Source organism: Peromyscus leucopus, chromosome 2 (genome assembly GCF_004664715.2).
Source record: "Peromyscus leucopus breed LL Stock chromosome 2, UCI_PerLeu_2.1, whole genome shotgun sequence".
Taxonomy (NCBI): Eukaryota; Metazoa; Chordata; class Mammalia; order Rodentia; family Cricetidae; genus Peromyscus; species Peromyscus leucopus.
The window spans coordinates 125,367,024-125,385,768 of NC_051064.1; the positions used below are offsets into that span (position 1 = coordinate 125,367,024).

At 51.6% G+C, this 18,745-nt stretch overlaps 4 protein-coding genes across 5 annotated transcripts in view; 2 read left to right on the forward strand and 2 right to left on the reverse strand.

Moving 5' to 3' along the window:
- The window catches only part of Mtf1 (metal regulatory transcription factor 1), a 51,579-nt gene extending 46,609 nt beyond the window's left edge, over nucleotides 1-4,970 (forward strand). The window contains 1 exon segment of the mRNA XM_037202922.1: nucleotides 2-4,970. Within this exon segment, the coding sequence (XP_037058817.1) occupies nucleotides 2-45 (44 nt within the window). The 3' untranslated portion in view covers nucleotides 46-4,970.
- Nucleotides 4,971-5,081: 111 nt separating this feature from the next.
- Nucleotides 5,082-6,746, reverse strand: C2H1orf122 (chromosome 2 C1orf122 homolog). Its single transcript, XM_028885471.2, has 3 exons — nucleotides 6,108-6,746; nucleotides 5,819-6,020; nucleotides 5,082-5,558 (listed from the first exon to the last, which is right to left on the reverse strand). Exons 1-3 carry the CDS (start codon nucleotides 6,140-6,142, stop codon nucleotides 5,463-5,465), a joined length of 333 nt encoding a protein of 110 aa, XP_028741304.1. The 5' UTR covers nucleotides 6,143-6,746; the 3' UTR covers nucleotides 5,082-5,462.
- Nucleotides 6,336-10,784, forward strand: Yrdc (yrdC N6-threonylcarbamoyltransferase domain containing). Its single transcript, XM_028885470.2, has 5 exons — nucleotides 6,336-6,749; nucleotides 7,286-7,400; nucleotides 7,494-7,613; nucleotides 9,659-9,801; nucleotides 10,051-10,784. Exons 1-5 carry the CDS (start codon nucleotides 6,358-6,360, stop codon nucleotides 10,121-10,123), a joined length of 843 nt encoding a protein of 280 aa, XP_028741303.1. The 5' UTR covers nucleotides 6,336-6,357; the 3' UTR covers nucleotides 10,124-10,784.
- Nucleotides 10,783-17,537, reverse strand: Maneal (mannosidase endo-alpha like). Of its 2 annotated transcripts, XM_028885468.2 has the most exons (4): nucleotides 16,910-17,537; nucleotides 15,608-15,717; nucleotides 14,542-14,618; nucleotides 10,783-12,854 (listed from the first exon to the last, which is right to left on the reverse strand). In XM_028885468.2, the coding sequence occupies exons 1-4, from the start codon at nucleotides 17,445-17,447 to the stop codon at nucleotides 12,218-12,220; spliced, it is 1,362 nt and encodes a 453-aa protein (XP_028741301.1). In that variant the 5' UTR covers nucleotides 17,448-17,537; the 3' UTR covers nucleotides 10,783-12,217. The 2 variants fall into 2 exon arrangements, with proteins under 2 accessions (XP_028741301.1, XP_028741302.1); XM_028885469.2 differs by lacking the exons at nucleotides 14,542-14,618; nucleotides 16,910-17,537 and having other exon boundaries at nucleotides 15,608-15,678.
- Between the last annotated feature and the right edge of the window lie 1,208 nt (nucleotides 17,538-18,745).

Consider the following 18,745-nt stretch of genomic DNA (forward strand, 5'->3'; position numbering starts at 1 on the left):
CACCCGTCCAATCCAGTTCACAGTGAAGCGCTACTGCAGGGGTAGAGAAGATGCGCCTGGCCGGCAGCGTCGCCAGGGGACGGGCCTGTGTGCGCGCCCCTCCAGGAACAGGGTGAGCAGGAAGTATCGGGTGTGAGGCTGCCGTCATGGGGTCAGAAATTGGAAGGATGAAGAAATCTGCCATCTGAAAGCCTCACCTTTCAGACATATTTTCTTTACTCATATCCCAGGAACATCCATTTTAAGGAACTGATCTTTGGAGGAAAACAAAAAAGAAAAAAGAAAAAAAAAAGCTAAGTTATAAGTGAACTGTCTGGCTGCACTGTATGTCACTTTTGCTTATTGTTATGTGAACTTGGAAATTAAGGTTACTGGTATGCATAAAAGTTCTAAATGAAAGGGTGTGGTTTCCATCACTTTGGTACTGCCCATCATTTGCACTGGGGTCATTGTGGATTGGGCAGGAGAGTTCAGTGTGCTGGTGTTGCTCCTCCGGCTTTTTTAATCTGAGGCGACACACCTGTCTGGAGGGCCAGACCACCGCCTCTGTGGAAGCGGTAGTGGCAAGGGCAGGTGTGAGGTGTGAGCTAGACAGGGGGATTGTTTGGCTGTTGGCGCTTTGTTTCTGTGGAGCTTGGAGTGGTAGGTGCAGAGGGGCCTGCCCTGGGTCCTGCTCAGTCCAAACGGGCAGCTTCCAGCCCCCTGGCCATAGTGATGAGTGGGTGTGCAGGGCCCGGAGGCAGTTGTTGATAGCTCTGTCGATAATGTGCTAGAGCTGGCTCTAGCAAGGCCCCAGTCTTTGCCTTCCTGGCTCTTTCCATTGCTCAGTGCTTCCAGTCAGGGCTGGAAGCTTGGAGTGCATCTGTCCTGAGGAAGCGCCTATTTTATCCTGAAGTGAATAGGCCAGTGGCTTCTGGCCAGTGGCCGCCGGGGTCTGGCTGCCATTGCTGGTGTTTTCTTCTCAGAGCAGGAGGGCTGCTTCTCCAGAGCAGGTACAGATCTAAGGGAGTTGGATGAAGCGGCCGGTGGTGCCCAGTTCTAGCCAGGCTTTTGGTTATTCCCTCCCATCTCCATCCCTCACATCTCTAGATTTTGCATATAGCCTCGTACAGTGCAAACAAGGATGTGATTTCTAAACAAAAAGGAATAAAAAACTAAAACGATGATCTTCTACTCAGGGTAAAACAAAAAATTCCCCTTCCACCAAAAAGCCTGAAGCTTGCAGTCAGTTACCTCATTTGGAATGTTTCATTAAGTTGTGTTATAGGATTTTTTTTATTAGTGTATAGAATTATATCCATCTGCCTGCCTTTGGTTCCAGGTTACTGCCTCTTCAGATGTAAGTACAATCCATAGGAGAATGGGAGTTGCTGTCCTTCGGCTGTCTAATGTGGCCATTGGTGCTTGGGAAGCTCAGTGGCTAGCTGGGCCCAGCGTCTGAAGGAGGCCTCTGTCTCCTGCAAGGAGCAAGGTCCAGTGTCCAAACAAGACAAGAGAGCTGCATGGGTTACCCTCCCGCTGCCTGGGCCTTCCCTCAGAGCCAGCCAGGATGGTGCCTTTTAGAAGGCTCTTGTCTAAAGGCAAGATATTTAGGGACAGTTGACCAAGAGAGTCGTGGCAGCAGTAATGGGAGAAATGGGTACAGCTGACTTCCCGTTCCAGGAGTTGACTGAGAGTATGAATTTCTTACTGATACTCTACGTGCCCTCTTCCCAAATGGCTGGTAGGTTTGGGTACCGTAGGCCTCGGCAGAAATCCGTAAGATAGGAAGAGTCCTTTGTTAGCACAGTGGTTAGACCTCCTTCGGGAACCAGCTGCTTGGGTGCAGGTTGGCTTCGGCCGTCTCTAGGTTTGCACCCACAGGAAGCTTTGCACTCAGGCCCTTGCTGTTTTCTTTCTAACTTCTGAGGAGAGCAGTGAATGGTACCCTAAGGTGATGGCTGGGGTTCTGGTTTGCTGGGAGCTGACATAGGAAACAGGAGCCATGGGGGGGATGTGTGAAAGGTCTGAATGGCTTAAATATGGCTTCCTGGTTAGCTAGGGCTGTGCTCTTAATGGTCCCTTCCTGGGTCATTGGCTTTTCACTCTCCACAGTTGAGGGTGTAGAAGAAGCATTTAAGCAGTGTTGAGGCTGACGTGTTTCCAGGTGAAGGAGTTAAGTATTTGTCTTTGTGTGACTGTAGAACACAAGACTCAGCTCTAACTAGCTTTCGGAATTGAGGAATATGTTTAAAATCAGGAGTTGTGCGGGGCCGGGTATACTCCACAGGGTAGACAGGCTTTCCTTCCATGCTGTTCCAGCTCTCCCTCATCCTCCTGCAAGCCCAGCCTCTAATGCCAAGGACCTCAGAGAAGAGGGAGCCCCCTGGCTAAACCAGAGCCAGAAAGACCTTCATGGAGAGTGGTTTCTCAGGGGAATGAACTTAGGGTAAGACTAAGAAGAGAGACTTCTGGCAGGTGGATTTAAGCCTTTTCTGCCTCCCATGGCAGCCTTCACTATTGTGACTCTGTAGACCACACTTGGGCCAGCACTGGCATTTCTCCAGGTTAGCCCCTTCCAAGAGGCTGGTTCACGACAAGACTGGAGAGTGGAGCTGGTGGTCCTGGAGGTGGCCAGGCAATCTTGGTCCCACCAAACTGCCTTATAAATGTGGCCCTTCCCAGACAGGAGGGCAAGTCTGAAGGAAGGTGGCTCAGTCTCCTTGACAGGGTCTGGCCAAGCTCATGGGGCAGCACCAGTTTGGAGACTGGAGTAGTGTTGTTCATTGACTCTTACTCCAGTTTAGAAGATCATGGTGCAATGCCAAGGAGAGGCCTTAGCGATGTGGGGACCTCTCTAGGTAGAAGGCAACGGGGCTTCCCTTCCCTTCCAGAGAGTCAGTACATGGGAAAAGGTAGTTTTCCAAACCAGGGCAGTGGACTGATGGGTAATGGAGGTAGATGAGGTTTTTCTGAGGCTTTGTATGATGCTGAATGTGTCCAGAGGGACAAATTTGCAGAACCTCATATTGGTATATTAAAGAAATAATAAAATAAAAAGCACTTTAGGTTACTTTATCTTTAACCCAATTGCTGCAATTTCTGTTGTGTGTGTATATATATATATACATATATATACTTTCCACAAAGTTTTATTTTTTGCTCAGAATAAAGTTGAGGTGTGAAAAGAAAAGCACTTACTTCGGTGCAATATATGTGTAGCTTGACAGTCGCTATCCCATGTGGCCCTGGCCCGGCCTGTTTTTCTGCTCCCTCAGCCCCGTGCTGAAGCTGTCCATAGGGAAACACTATCGTGCATCTCAGCAGCTGCTCATCTATGCAACCTTCCCTGTGTGTCCCGGGCGCCCTCTCAGGCCCTCCGAGGAGCTGCTGCAGCCGTTTTCTTCTGACTGTTGAGTCCCCTTCTGCCACTTCTCTGTCCCCCTGCTCTTTCCCCTCTTCACCATGACAAAATGATTCCCGGAAGGGACAGGCTGTTCCAGGTAAAAACCTGGCACCTTCTAGACTTTCATATTTGTAATCCCATCCATTGACGGTAACGGCTTCTCCAGTGTCGCTGAAACTATTCATTTGTAGAATTGCACCACGATTGCTCGTTTTACAGCTTTTTTTTTTTTTTTCCTTTTAACACCCCAAATCAGAAATACGTTGGAAAAAAGGAGTGGGCAATACAAACCATTTCTGTACTGCCCTCTGCACATCCTGTGTTGGTTCGAAGCAGACTGCCGGGCCTCACCAAATCCAGTAATAAAGACGCTAATAACCTCCCTCACGGGCTCCCACCTAATCTGAAAACCCAGCTGCAGACTAGAGACATTTTAAATACACTTCAGCCAGAGCAAGATTTCCACAGATGCAGTTTGCAAGTGGTTCCGCTGCGACATAGATGGGAAACTGTCCATCTCTTATTTGAGGTGGAAGAGGTTTGGCCACAAAGCCAGATGATTCATATTTCTGATTGGTCAATCTGTTTGGCCTGTTTCTGGCATATTCTTGGGGCAAAGATAAAAAGGTCTCATCTCTTATGCCCCTGCTCGTAGGGAGGATGATCTTTAGCCTGGGCATTTCTCACTGTTACTCCTGGTGGCAAGAGGGCATCTCAATCTGCACTAAAAATGCAAGTTATTGGATCTGTCAAGGTATATTATAGTTCAAGCTTTTTCTAGAAGTGGGATTTAAAAACCATGCACTGCTCCCTTGGTGGTGGCCTACTGGGCCAAAAATAAGTGATCATGTCATGTCACTTTCTCAACTCAATGCAGTTTCTAATTTTTTTTTTACAGGCAATTTTTTCGTAACACTTTTTTCCACCAAAACCTAGGTGTTTTTGCAATATCCTTATTGCCCTCGTGGTGCCAAGTCAGGGCTTGTCCGTCCTGGCCTCTGTGTTCTCAGGCCTCCCGAGGGCTGTTGGACTCAACAGTCTGCGTCTTCTGTTGTGCTTTGGAGAGAATGTCACTGAGGTTGGAGTTCTAGGCAACTGTTCCCTTTTCCTGTGAACTTACCCCTAGTTCCAGTTGGGGAGGGTAGCTGGACACAGGCTTTTCTGGCTATCTGGCTCAGACCTAGCCAGAAAAGGCCACAAATTCTCTTTTCTAACACACACTAATCATTGGCCAGTGGTCTTGGTGACAAGTTTTTAAGTCCCAAATACTTTTATTTGGATTATGTAAAAGTATCAAATTTATTTTAAATGTAAAACATGGGAACAACGGACTTCCACTGAGCGATATGAAAACGTTACAGGTTCAGTACTTCCAAAGGAAGAAACTTCCAAACCCAAAAAAGAATACGAATTTGTATTTTTGAAGAATGTGAAATAATGGTGTTTGCTTAATTGCTCATTTTGTATAAACTTAATATTGTACTTTAAAATATCTGCTATGAAGTGAAAATTTAACTTTTTGGAATTGAAAAAGCAATATTAAATACTAATGAAATCTTAATTAAATGCTTATTTAAATCTGGTAGTACCTGTGCATTACTTCCCATCCTTGTTCCTGGTTGACATTCTCTCCCAACTCCCCACTCCCCAGCCATCAAGTCTTGGAGGGGGGACAGAAAGGAAAGGTCCATCACCAGTTGTCTACAGGTTTCCTTTTAATCAAGACTCTGCTGAAGTGTTTTGTGGGGCTGATAGCCCCCAAAGCATGAAATGAACAAGTAATACCACCTGGAACCCCCAAAGCAGGCCAGACCACTCTGGCCAGCACTGCTGGCCTGCCCGAATCCGAGTACTCAAGACTGGGTATTCGTTGGCTACATTTCCAAACACAGTACTGCCTTCAGCCAGGACCGATGTGGGAGTGAACCCAGCTGCTTGCAAAGTTGCCATCCCAGGCTGAGGGCCAAGTACCAGCAACTGCCAGTGAAGACTGGCCCCTTTAGTGAGGGGAGTTGGTCAGAGTCCAGCCACCGGCCCTGGAAAGGGACAGAAGTCAGGGTGCCCGGCTAGGAAATGGTCAAGGCTCCGCAGCTCCATCGCCAGCATCCTTTGGAAGGCCACCTCTGGCAGATACAGCGGGCTGGGGCGGCGCTCCGGACTTGGCTGAACCGTTCTAGTTGGAACAGAAGGGGTGGGGGGGTGGAGGGAGATGAGTCTGGGAGGAAAGGCCTTAGTTAGGCCCTGCAAGGTTAAGTCCACTTGGCATCTCGACAATACCATACTTTTTCAAAACCTCCCCCAGATCAAAGAAGGTTAAGTGTAGAGCGGTGGGGGGTGCTCTTCCACCCCCCTTCTGGGGCGGGGGCGAGTTTGGCCAGTGTAGTCAGTGGGCACACCCCACCTCCCCAGGCCCAGCCCGGAGTGGGCACTGACCCCGCCACCAGCCGGCTCCGGACGCCGGCGGCCAAGCTGCCGCAGCATCTCCTCGCAGGCGGCGATGGTGTCCAGGAGCTGCCGCTGCCGCTGCTCCACGGCGTCCAGCAGCTGCTGGGCGCGCTCATCCCGGGGCGGCTGCGGGGGTGGCCTCCCGCCGAGCCCCAGCCCCGCCTTCCCACGGTCCACGCCGGCAGCCTCCCTGCCGGGGAGAGAGACGGCGTCAGGGCCGGCGCTGGGCGACGCGAGGTCGCGGCCCCAGCCCCCCGCCCCGCGGGCCCGCTCTCACCCCCGTGACCAGCCTGCGCCCGGGCCCCACTCCATCGCCGCCCGACCACCACCCCCCCTGCCGGCCGCCCCCGCCCCGGCGCCGCGCGAGGGCTCCGCTAAGCTGCGCCCCGCCCCGTCCCCACCGGTCTCCTTCAAGTCGCCTGGGGGTCGCGTTCCCTTTAAGCTGCCCGGCGCGGAGGCGGGGCCGAGCCTCGGGGGCCGGAAGCTGATCGCGTGCGTCACTTCCTCCCGGAAGCGGGTCTGGGCGGATGTCTACTGCGCGTCCGTGTGCGGGGCTGAGGGCCGCGGTGGCGGCCGGCATGGGGCTGAGCGACGGGCCGGCGGGCTCTGGCCGCAGCTGCCTCCTTCTACGTCCGCCCGCGCCCGCTCCGGCAGTCCCGGGGGCCCGGCTGTTGCGGCTTCCGGGGAGCGGGGCCGTGCAGGCCGCAAGCCCCGAGCGCTCCGGTTGGACCGAGGCGCTGCGGGCCGCCGTGGCCGAGCTGCGCGCCGGCGCCGTGGTGGCGGTCCCGACCGACACGCTGTATGGTCTGGCCTGCTCGGCGAGCTGCTCGGCGGCCCTGGGCTGCGTGTATCGCCTCAAGGGCCGCAGTGAGGCCAAGCCGCTGGCCGTGTGCCTGGGCCGCGTGGCCGACGTCTACAGGTGAGGCCGCCCCGACCCGGCCCCGCTGGGGGCGGCACCGCGGGAGGGGTTTCCGGTGACAGGCTTGGGAGACTGAGGCGCCGAGGGCGGGAGGGGCTTGTCCTGGCTCACCGAGGAATCCGGAACTGGAAATATGTCGGGAGCGCTTAACGCGTGCCAGGCTCCCCGATCGACAGTGCCACTCATTGGTCGCAGCGCCGAATTAGGCCAGCGTGGCACTGTTCTCTGGGTGCCGTGGTGATGTGCGGCGGGGAAGCCCGCGGGGAAGAAGGCATCACAGTGACGATTTAGAAAGAGTGTCTTCCAGATGATAAAACGGTTGGAGGTTGTGTTGTCCCAACCTGTGGTGATTGTCTCCAAGACAGGCGTGTGGACTTTAAGCCCGGGGTCCTTCTCTGGAGTCCTGCCTTGTGCCCGAGCTCTGAGGAAGAGGAGGTTGGGAGTCCACCCAAAGGACCCCTTTCATGCATCTGCCTGCAGTCCAGGAAAGGTCCACCAGGGTGATAGGGCTTGGATTTGTGCTCTTTTGCCGCCAGGTACTGCCAGGTGAGCGTACCCAAGGAGCTCCTGGAGGACCTGTTGCCAGGACCAGTGACCCTGGTGATGCAGCGCTCCGAGGAGCTCAACAAAGACCTGAACCCCTTTACTCCTGTGAGTCACTCGGTTTTCCCTGTGGTCTGAATCAGACTTCTTCAGCCCTTGAAACCTTCCTCCCATTCATTCCCTTTTCCTCTTCCTTCACAGCTTGTTGGCATCCGGATTCCCAACCATGCCTTCATGCAGGACTTGGCCCAAATGTTTGGGGGACCACTTGCACTCACCAGTGCCAATCTCAGCTCCCAGGCCAGCTCCCTGAGTGTTGAGGTGAGAATTGGCCCCAGCAGGCTAAACAACTGTTTCCTCAGAACCAGTAAGGCTGACGCTGCCCTGGAATTGCCTGGCAGAAATTTGGGCCTTTGGTTCAGCAGTGAGAAAGCTACTACCTATTTGGCATGGTTTAGAGGAGGGCATCCAAGTGAAGGAGTCTTGAAGGGGGCAGGTAGGGCATACTTGTAATGCCAGCACTAGGAGGCCAAGACAAGAAAATCTGGGGTTTGTTTGTGTGTTTGTTTTTTCAAGACGGGTTTCTCTGTGTAGCCCTGGCTGTTCTGGAACTCACTCTGTAGACCAGGTTGATCTCGAACTCATAGAAATCTGCCTGCCTCTGGCTTTCTTTTTTTTTTTTCTTTAACGATTTTTTTTTATTTTATTTTATGTGCATTGGTGTTTTACCTGTATGTATGTCTATGTGAGGGTGTCAGATTAAAACTGGAGTTACAGACAGTTGTGAGCTGCCTTGTGGGTGCTGGGAATTGAACCTTGGTCCTCTGGAACAGCAACCAGTTCTCTTAACTGCTGAGCCATCTCTCCAGCCCCCAGAAACTTTTTTTTAAGTGTTGGAATGTTTTATCTTGAGAAGCCAGGGAAGAACAGGTGTATTCTTTGTATATATAATAATAGATTAAAGAGATGCTGGGGGGGGGGGCTCACACCTTTAATCCCAGCACTTCGGGGGCAGAGGCAGGCCAATCTCTTGTGAGTTCGAGGCCAGCCTGGTCTACAGAGCGAGTTCTAGAACTTCTTAGAATGACCCTATCTTTAAAAAAGAAAGAAAGGATTATAGAAAGTAAAGACAGCCTTGTGAAGGGAGTAGCTGTAGCTGTCAGAGACTTGATAACAGTGCTGAGAACTTGGGATACTAAAACATTAGTTCACTTTTCTGTCACAAAACCATTAAGTGACAGTCCCAACTTTTTGCCAGTTCTTTTATATGTGTGTGTGGCAGGGACTGGGTGGTGGGAGGTTGAGATAGGGTCTTAACTATGTAGCCCTGGAACTCCTTATATAGAACAGACTGGCTTTGAACTGCTTCTGCTTCCTGAGTGCTGGAATTAAAGGCTCACGGCAGGGTCTTAATACTGTAACTCAAGGTGCTCTTGAACTCAGGGTCTTCAGGCCTCCCCATTTTTGGATCTATAACAGCCCACCTGGCTTCACCCAATTTTTGACTCCTGACCTTATTGTCTTATCTCTGCTTGCCAGGTAGGCCTGAGATAAAATCATCATAATCCTGTCTTGGCTATGTGGTTTAGAACAAATGAGCATAAAGAAACTTTACTGTCTGTTGTTCTATTTAAATTAGTTACAGTTAAGTGAAGGGGCCTTGGAAATGTAGTGCCTGCTTTATTTGCTCTTGGTAGCTGTACCAGTATGGAGCAGGGTGGGGGTGTTACCAGAGGAGAGGGGTAAGTTCTTACCTTGTTAACAACCCTGGGCCAGCACAGTCATTGTTTTATTGGTAACCGGTATTTATGATTCCCCTGTCACCAAGACCCTGGCTTAAATGCACTGGAGACTCTTCACTGAGGACAGAAAGACTAGCTCATTTAACAGTACAACCCAAGGACTGAGTACTGCGGGTGGTGTGTTTGCAAAGTCCACCCTCTTGACTTCCATTGAGTTCTAGGATCTGGCTGCTAGAGCTGGAAAGACTCTTAGTCACCTCGGCTGGCCCTCTCCCTTTAGGAACTTAGATGAAGCAGTTTCATGCATCACATAGATATGATAGAAAGTCCAGGGTTAAAGCCCATCTCTGGGCTCATACCCCAGTGTGCCACTTATTGGACCTAGGCCTCCACAGCCCCTGTAGTATTAGGATTTCCTTTTGGTACATTAAGGTTTTCTTTATGACCGATGTAACTTGGAGTGCCTACCTAAGCCAGCTGCAGACTGGGTATTAATTGTTCCTTTGACACAGCTGAGCATAACTAAGAGGTTTCTCTTCTGCTTAGAGGAAATGCCTGGATTTAAATGTGAGCCATGTGTGCAGGGTGACAATATGGCCATACCCTTCTTTTCCCTCTTTTCAGGAGTTCCAAGACCTCTGGCCTCACTTGTCCTTGGTCATTGATGGCGGGCCAATTGGGGATAGTCAGAGCCCTGAGTGCCGCCTCGGCTCTACTGTGGTTGACTTATCTGAGCCTGGAAAGTTTGCCATTATTCGCCCGGGCTGGTAAGGTTCTTTCCTGTGCCACTGGGATATGTGAAGGAGGTTGGAGAAACGGAAGCTTTGATGGGCAGAGTTCATTCCCATCTTGCCTTGGTTGGGGGCACTGAGGGCCACCATATGGAGGTGGGCAGTGGGCTGGGACTAAATTTGCTGAGATGGCTGATTTTTTAGGATTCATCAAGTTTGATGAACAGAGCATGGGATAGTAATCGTTAGTGGGCAGACTGTAACTGCCTTCTGTGTCTTCCTCAGTGCCCTGGAAACCACTACAGCCATCCTCCAACAGAAATATGGGCTGCTTCCTTCTCAGGGGTCCTGTTCATGAAACTTGGGAGGACCCAAGGACCATGCTGGATACTATGTGTCTGCTAACTGGTTGGCAAGGCCTCATTGGCAGAGGCTCCTGGAGCTACACCGGTAGCCTGGCTTTTTAGGGAACATCTCTCCGAACACTGTAGGCCAGAAGCTGCAGGTTGAGCCTTGTAGAATCATATATCAACCAAAAATTGAACGAAGGTATGAACATTCTTAGAGCAACCTTATTATTTTAAGGCCTCACTTTCTAAGTTGACAGTAAATTGAGTGCAGAACTAGACTGTACTAAGAGTTGTTTCTGGAGACAGTGGCACTTCGTGTCAGGCCAGCTAGAAGCACTAGTGCAGTCTAGAAGTCTCAGGACCAATGCAGGAAAGTCAAGGAGCCCAAGACAGCTTTCCTGGGTACCAGAGAGGGGTCATTTTAGGGAAGTTATCCTAGGGGGTCCCATGTGAAATAATACTGGAAAAGAAAATCTTGACTGTTTTCGGCCAGTGACTTTCTTATTTATTGATAAATTAAATCATATAGTTCTTTGTGTAATCTATTTAGCTTCACTGTTTCCTCAGAAGCCTTTTCTCTTTGTTCATAGGTGTGCCAAGTAGTCTACATAATTATTTTTGAGTATTTAAGCTGTATTTTTCTTTATTATTAAAAAATGCTGCTGCAAACAGTTGTCAATGGTTTATTTTTCTTTTGAGCTATTTCCTTAGGGTAGGATTTTAGGTCAAGGTGTATATGTGCATTATGGCTGTTGATGTAGATTAGCCTTCAGAAGAGCTGAGTCAAGTCTCTTTGAGGATGCCTGTTCCTTCCTGTTGGCCTTGCTGCATCCAAGCTCTGTGTGCAGGAGATGAAATTAGCGCTGCTTAGATCCAGCCCTCCCAACTAAGCTACAGGCTGGGTGGCCAGCCCTGCTCATCTGTCAGGCAGGGTTTAGTCGGTCAGTGGGCTGGTTGTCCTTGAAATGACTTGTATTCCACCTCATCCTCCCCCACTTGCTACCATTTTCCAGAGTCGTGGCTCAGCCTTAGCCTGTAAACCAGTAGTGGTTCCGGTGAACATTTTCAAGTGTGTTTTGAGAATCTTGCTGAAAAATGTTCCATTGGTCTTACTTTAACAAGGATCCTTGCAATTAGCATTAGTTTGTTTATAAATAAGTACTGGCTTGTTAACGTCCCTCTAGAAATCTTACATAAAGCAAACCCATCATCATTTAAGCAAACCCATCTCCATTGTGCTAAAAGTAGCCAGCCCAGCCATACACTAATTTGTCACAGACTGACCTAGAGGTCAGCAGTTATGAGGGCTGCAAGAGGAATGTGTACTGGCAAATACTTCTATTTAATACAAATCACAGTAGCCCTGAAAGTGGCCCTAGTGGGTGGCCTCCCCAGCCTAGACAGCTGAAGGGGGAGTGACCTGGTCCTCTGCAGCTCTGTTCATCTGGGAAAGGCTCTGGAGCACAGAGGTATTTTCTTGGAGGAAAATAGCTGAACACCAGGCCTGGGTGTAGCTGCAAAGAAGGGCAGAACAGCCAAGGTGCCAGCTCCATGGCTACACCAAAGCAAGATCCCGTAAGCCTCAGGAGGAGCCTTGACCACATGCCCCAGTACCCGACAGTAAGGAAGGTGCTTAGTAAGAGTGTGGATGCGCAGTATTTCCTGATAATGGGGCAGGCATCTCCTGGAAGGACCTTAAACAAAGTCCCCTTGTAGAAGTGCCGAATACAGTTCCCTGTATTCAGCAAGAAGATGTGGGAAGGTGCCTGAGGATTTGTAGGCTGTCCAAAGGAAGTAAGGTGCATGCTAGCTCAGAACCCTGAGACCCTTTTAAGCACAGTGGCTGGCAACTCCACTACATAGCCTGCCGCAGCTGCAAGCTAAAGGATGTGGAGCTGCCCTGAGCCGTGTGCAGCCTCCTGCCAGCCTCCTCCATCAAGCCTTGCTTCATCACCCCAGCACCACCAGTCCAAGGGCCAGGCTCTGTTCTACATGAGTTAGTTGGCCCACCCACAAGCACCCAGTTGCTACTTGGGACTAGTGTGTGCCTATATCCTCAGCTGAACCAGCTTGGTGACCTAATGAGGTTTGAGTACTGCCCCTCACATCAGCCACTGCTCCTTTTCCTTGACGAAGTGCTCTGCCCAGCGGCGGGTCAGCTCTAGATACAGGCCGGGCTGGTGAGGCAAGTAGTCCAAATAGAGGCGAGTTGGCGTCTTCTTGGGAACAGCCTTCTCGATCTGCGTGCCCTCATGCCACTCATTGAAAGAGGTAATGGAGACGATCTCAGGCCTCACAGTCAGGGCCGCCTGCAGGGCTGTCTCATAGTACTTGCCGTTGACCCTGTTCCGAGTATTGTGGTTGTTCCAGGGCCGGATGCTGGTGTCAATGTACCCAGGCCCCACACTAGGGATGAACATCAGGTTGTTGGTATCACAGAAGTTCTTCACAGCTTTCCAGTTCTGATGGGAGGAGCCAAAGGAGAAGCCATTGGAGGCAAAGTAGGTGTACATTCCATCGAATCCTGCTGCAAGGATATCATGGGTGTGGCCCTCCTCCACCAGCAGCGCTATAAAGACCCCGTCATAGGGAGTGTTGCGGATCGAGTGGGGCCCGTTTTGTGTCAGGAGGTGGGCCCAGGCCTCAGGGGATGTCAGATAGGAGTCGTAGACATAAAAGAGTGGGAGGCTCTTGCCCATGCTGTTCTTATAACGGTAAAATGCACCATGGGAGCCGTACCTGAGGAGCAGGAGGGAGAGGCTTGAGTTGGTTGTGAGAAGCCAGCACAGTCGAAAGATCAGCCATGGGGGAGATCTTTTTTCCTGTGCTCACAGTCTAGGATTCAGCAGGTTACTTGTTGAACTTACACCTTCAAGTATTAACCTGCCTCCCTTCCCAGCCCTCTTTGACCTGTCATCCATCTCTAAGCCTCTTCTCCCGAGCCAGGCCACCACATCTTCGTCTGGATTGGGGCAGCAATCTCCTAATTGGTGCCTTCCTATAGAATCTGATCTGACCACTCCTTACTGTGACCTGTAAGGATGCCCCTGTGTGATCTGAACTTACCTATTTTCATTCCTGCCACTACTCACCAGACTACTCCCTGACCTTTCTACCAACCTTTATGTGTACTTGCCCCATCTTAGGACATTCCATCTGCCAATTCTCTCTCTGCCGAGAATCTTCTCCTTTTCTCCAGATCTTTGCAGAACTAACTTACCATTATTGTTTTACTATTTGAGACAGGGTCTCACTATGTGGCCTGGAGCTCAGTAAGTAGACCTGTTAGCCTTGAGCTGACTTATTTTAAAAAACAGTATGGAGACAGGGATGCATGATGGATCTGGGGGGAGTTAGGGAGAAGAGTAGAAAGAGTGAATATGATATTTAAAATTACTTTTAAATATACTTTTTAAAAGAACTATTGTGCTGGAGAGTTCTGTTCCCAGCACTTTCATTAGGCAACTTGTAACATGCCTGTAACTCCAGCTTCCTCTTGTGGCCTCTGGGTACATACAGACACATACATACATATAAATAAAAGAATAAAAAAACCTTGTTGGGGATTGAATCCAGAGCCTCAGACATGATGGTGCATGCATGTGGCCTCAGCACTTGAGATGCTAAGGACAGAAGACTAGGAAGGAGTTCAGGGCAGCTTCATAAGAGCTCAAGGCCAGTCTAAACTATATGAGACCCTGCCTCAAAAACAACAGAATTCTAGGCTCACTCATTCCTTTTAGCTTAACAACCATATTCATATCTCAGTTCTGGGAACTGTGGCGTCCACAATCAAAGTGCCTAACAAGTTTGGTTCTTGGTGAGAGCTCTCTCAGCTGACAGGTGGCCACTAACTTTATGCACACATGGAAAGCAAGAGTCAGCCTCTAGATGTCAGCACACAGGACAAGTCCTCTAGGGGAAGTACATGTCACCACCAGTCTAAAGAATTCCATGAGAGCTGGGACATAAGATACCTGCTCATGCTCAAGCTTCCCATACAAAGGACCCTGGGTTTGATCTCCAGAACCATAAAAAGGAAAAACAAAAACTTCTTGGGCACATCCTTAACACAAAACTTCACTTTGCTTTTTATTGGTTTTTTTTCATACTATAGATTGCTGTGGTTTCTCACTTCTTGGTTCGGGAGCTCTGCTGCACCATCAACCATTAGACTATAAGTATAAAGTAGAAACTTTGCTAAAGATAATAGCTGTATGCGTCGGCACTGAACAGTTTTTCAGTGACTGCAAGTATGTATGAAGCACCTGCGTACTAAAACAAGACTCAGGGCCCCAGAACTGGACCTGAAACTCAGTTCCCAGGACCCTCAACAACTGCTGGGAATTCATATATTCCACCCTGTCTTGCCTGACCTGGCCCTCCGTCCCTTCTATCTCTACTTCCATCTAGAGTCCCATCTTACGTGTCAATGATGTACTTGATGTTGTCATGGACAGTGATGTCATCCCGGCCCTTGTAAGGTTGGATATGGAAGGCCACCTGTCAAACAGAGGAGTTGCAGATCAGGTGACTATTCAGGAGAAGCACAACACAGAGAGCTTAATGCCCCCAGCCATGGCTTGTAGGGAGGGGCCGAGTTCGAGAAAGCCTGGCAAGGATGGGCACAAGGAAGGCTGCCACTGCCCTTCAGGTCAAAATGAAGGGTGAGAGTTTGTCTGTGTCCCACAACAGGGCATCCAAGAATCATTCTGGGGTCACCGCAGGATGGTGCTCAGTTTTCTACCTCGGTCAGCTCCAGTCATGAACACCATGAGTCATGTGCCTATTCTCTGCCAATGGAAAATGTGCCACCATCTGTTAAACCTGCCAGCGGTGACCTCGGGAAGGCAAGGGGGATTCTCTGTCATTTTTCTTCTTTTACCGGATGTAGGAACTGACTTCCTCTATTGAGGTGTTTGAGAAGAATGGCCACACACATAGCCTTCCACTCCGAAGGGGAACCTGCTTGCTGAGGCCTAGCACCATCCTCCACTACAGAGTGCAGTCTAGAATTCCGTCTGCAGGTCCATTTGGTTCTTGCCTGCCCAGGATCCAGGACCAAGTGTCTCCAACCTAACCTATGTTACTTAAGAAATGGAGAGATGATGCCTCCTCAGTTAAGAGCACTGGCTACTCTTCCAAAGGACCTGGGTTCCCGGCACCCATGTCGCGTGACTCACAACTAACTCCATGGGGATCCAATGCCCCTGGCCTCCGCAGGCATCTGCACACACCTGTGCATATCCACACACACATACAAAACTTTAAAAATACAAGTAAATATAAAAAAAGATATTTGTAGTCTTCCATTTGTCCCCTATTTAGTTTTCTCAAAATTAAAAATGGTAACAGTTAACACAGTGCAGCCTGCTAGACCCTCTCCCAATACCACACTTACGTTCCTGTCAGCCTCAGCCACCCAGCACTAACTGGATGGCAGAGAAGGGGCATTCTCCAGAATGAGCACCTGTGTGACCTTTTGAACTCACCTGGATGTTGTACTGATGGGCAGTGTCCAGAATGGCAGGGACCAGATCATCTGAGGGCTCCCCGTTATCATCAGCCATGCCAGGTGGGTACCAGGAAAGAACCAAGACTCCTAAACAATACAGAAGCCCCTTCAGTGGTACACAGTGTGCCCCGTCCCCCCCCCCCCCGCCCCCATCAGCAGATATTTTCTTCTCAGAAATCATCTCCACCTGCATGATTCCTGAAAACCCTGAGCCAGGATTCTGCTAGGTTCTTGGGGACAGACCTGGGGCCCAGAGCTTAGCTGGCCTCGGAGCTGTCCACGCCAGCAGTGCTGAAGTTCTGCAGCCAAGGGGACCCGCTGAGAAGTGAGCACATCATCGGGTAGCAAAAGGAAGGCTTAAAGGGTGGCCGTGCCCACTCACCTGGAAGCCACAATCCTACCTCTTGGGTCCTACCTGAAGAAAAGCCTTGTGAAGAAGTTCTAGCGTCGTGCTTCCCATGGGAGAGAGCACTTGCCTTGACGGACTGCCCGTCTAGAAAGCAAGCCTGGACAGACTAGCCTGCACCCCAATTATCTTTGTGTGTCCCAGTCCCTCCTTATCTGTTCATTCATTCATTCATTTTTTATTTTGGAGATACCGTCCCACTCTGTAACCCTGGCTGGCTTCAAACTGGGAATCTTTCTGCCTCACCCTCCCAAGTGCTAGGATTATGGCATTCGACACTAAGCCTGGATCTGGACCTTGCAGCTCTCCCTCAACCCATCTTGAGGTATAACAAGATGTATCATTAAAAGCTAGCAGAATTCAGTGACAAAAATCTAAGCTGGGTGAGCCTCCCGTGCCAGCAGAATGCAGAAGGTTCTCCAGGACCCCCGGCTGGGCACTTGATGAAAGCTCCCGCCTTGTCATGTGTGTGCCCACCCTCAAGCCTGCTAGATCAACCATACAGCTGCTGCACTCCCCTGAACCTGCTGGGAAAGCAGAGGCCTCCCTAGGCTCTCCTTTGAACCCCGGGCTTGAGGGACCAGGATCCCCGCTCTCCTGAAACCTGGAAGGGCAACATACTTAAAGCTGCTCTTCTTACTGACACCAGCTTTACCCTGTGGTAGACCCCTAGGGTTGTTGGGGTAAGACAGGCCCAGAAGGTACAGTGGAAATTAGAAGGAAGGGGCAGTGGTGTGCAGTAGGCCCCGGGATAAGAGTGAGAGGTCTGGTTGGCCGGGAGAGTGGGACCAGGGCCCCTGTGGAGGGACATGAAGAGCTGAGGTTCAGGAAGGAAGGGTGAGGCTGGGGGACAGTCTGGCTAGGGGGACTCACCGATGGCGGCTTCTTTAAGCTGGGTCATGTGCTCTCGTAGCACATCGGGGTCCCGTGAGCTGTAGGGCCCCAGCTCCGGGTAGAAGCTGGAGCCCAAGTCGTCTGGAGGGCTGTGGCGGCCACGCGGGTAGCTGGCCGAGATCTTGGGGTCCCAGTGCGGCACCATGACGTGGTCCCAGTGAATGTAGTGGCCCTCGCGCCGCGGACTGCCGTACCATGAGTAATAGAAGGCGTGCAGGTCGGAGTAGACGCGCAGGCTCTGCCGGGGCGCGGGATCGGCCTCGGCTGGGCCCAGCGAGGCGCGGGGGGCGGCTGTGCGCGGCGGAGGCGGCGGCGGAGGGGCGGCGGGGGCGGCCGGGGCGCGGGCGGGCGCGGGATTCCCTTCCGGACGCCGCTCGAAGGGCGCTAGCTCCGGGCCCGGGCCCAGTGCGGGCAGCCCGTCCGGTGCCTTGAGCGTGCGCAGCCCCATCAGCGTGCCGAAGGCGAAGAGCAGCACCAGGAAGAGGGCGATGCAGGCGCGGCGTCGCCGCCGGGCCATGGCTTTCCCCCGGTGCCGGCTGCCGCGCTACCGGCCCCGGAGCCGCGCCATCCCGCCCGCCCGCGCGTCCCAGGCCACGGCCGGCAAGCGCTGCGCGCCCAGGGCGGCTCCGCGCCTGTTCCCCGCAGTGCGGGCGGGCCCGGCACACACAAGATGCAGTGGCGCCGACCAAATGAGAGCGAGTGGAGGGGGGGACCAGGCAGAGGAGTGCGAACCCAGCCTGGCGCCAGTGCAGAGTCCCGGGGCGAGTGCACTTGGGGTCCGGGTGGGTTGCAGGACCGGACCTTTCCGAAGAGTGGGAACCGAGGGTCTTTCGGCCTCTTACCGAACCTTCCTTCCACTGAGCTCTATCACCATCACCCCAGTTCGCTCCAGATGCCCAGTACGGAAGAGAGAGAGGCGTTGTGGGCCACCCTGCAAACTCTAGCTGGAGCCAGGAACCTAGTGGAGGACCACAGCATGCCCTGGGGCCTAACTCCAGGGCCAGACTTGGCTCTCCTGGGCTCCCTGCGCAGTAGTACTGACTTGTCTTGGCCATCTATGCACGGTCCCCCATTCCTCCTCAACTCTGCTTCCAGTAGGCAGGCAGCAACCCGCCCTCCCCAGCCCCCCACCCCCACCCCCACCCCCCGCACTGAGATTGTAGCCAGGGCCTTACACTCAGGCTTGGCAACAGTTCCTCTTTGCTACTCTGTATTTTGAGACTAAGTTCCGCAGGCTGACCTTGGACTCGGTCTGTAACCCAAGCAGACCTTGAGTTTGAACCATGGATCCTTCTTTCTACCTCAGCCTCCCAGTGCTGAGGTGGCAGGTGTGAGCCAGTACTCTTGGGTTGTTTATTGTTTTCTAAAACAAAATCTCACAGAGTAGCTGAGGCTGGCCTGAAATCTTCTATATGGCCCTGGCTAGTCTTGAACTCAGGATATTTTTGCCTTTGGCTCCAGACTGCTGGTATTACAGGCATGCATCACCATGCCTGGCTTTTCAGAAGGTTTCGGCAGAACTCCTATCACGTCTCACTAACATAAGTTGATCACGTTCACGTTGAAGCCAATCCATTGCCAAGACCAATCAGAAATGCGAACAAAATCCAAAGGACTCGAGAAAATGGCCTTGGGTGTTTGTGGTGTCACCTTACCTTTGCAGAGCTGGAGTTCTGAAGAGGCCCAGCAGGGCAGGTAGATTTACCTTCTCTTACCGTGGAGAAGGTAGGAACAAGTCAACCTTCTGACCCAGGAGTCCAAGTCAACAGCAGAGGCAGAGGTGGCCGACACACTGCGAATATACATAAATAATCA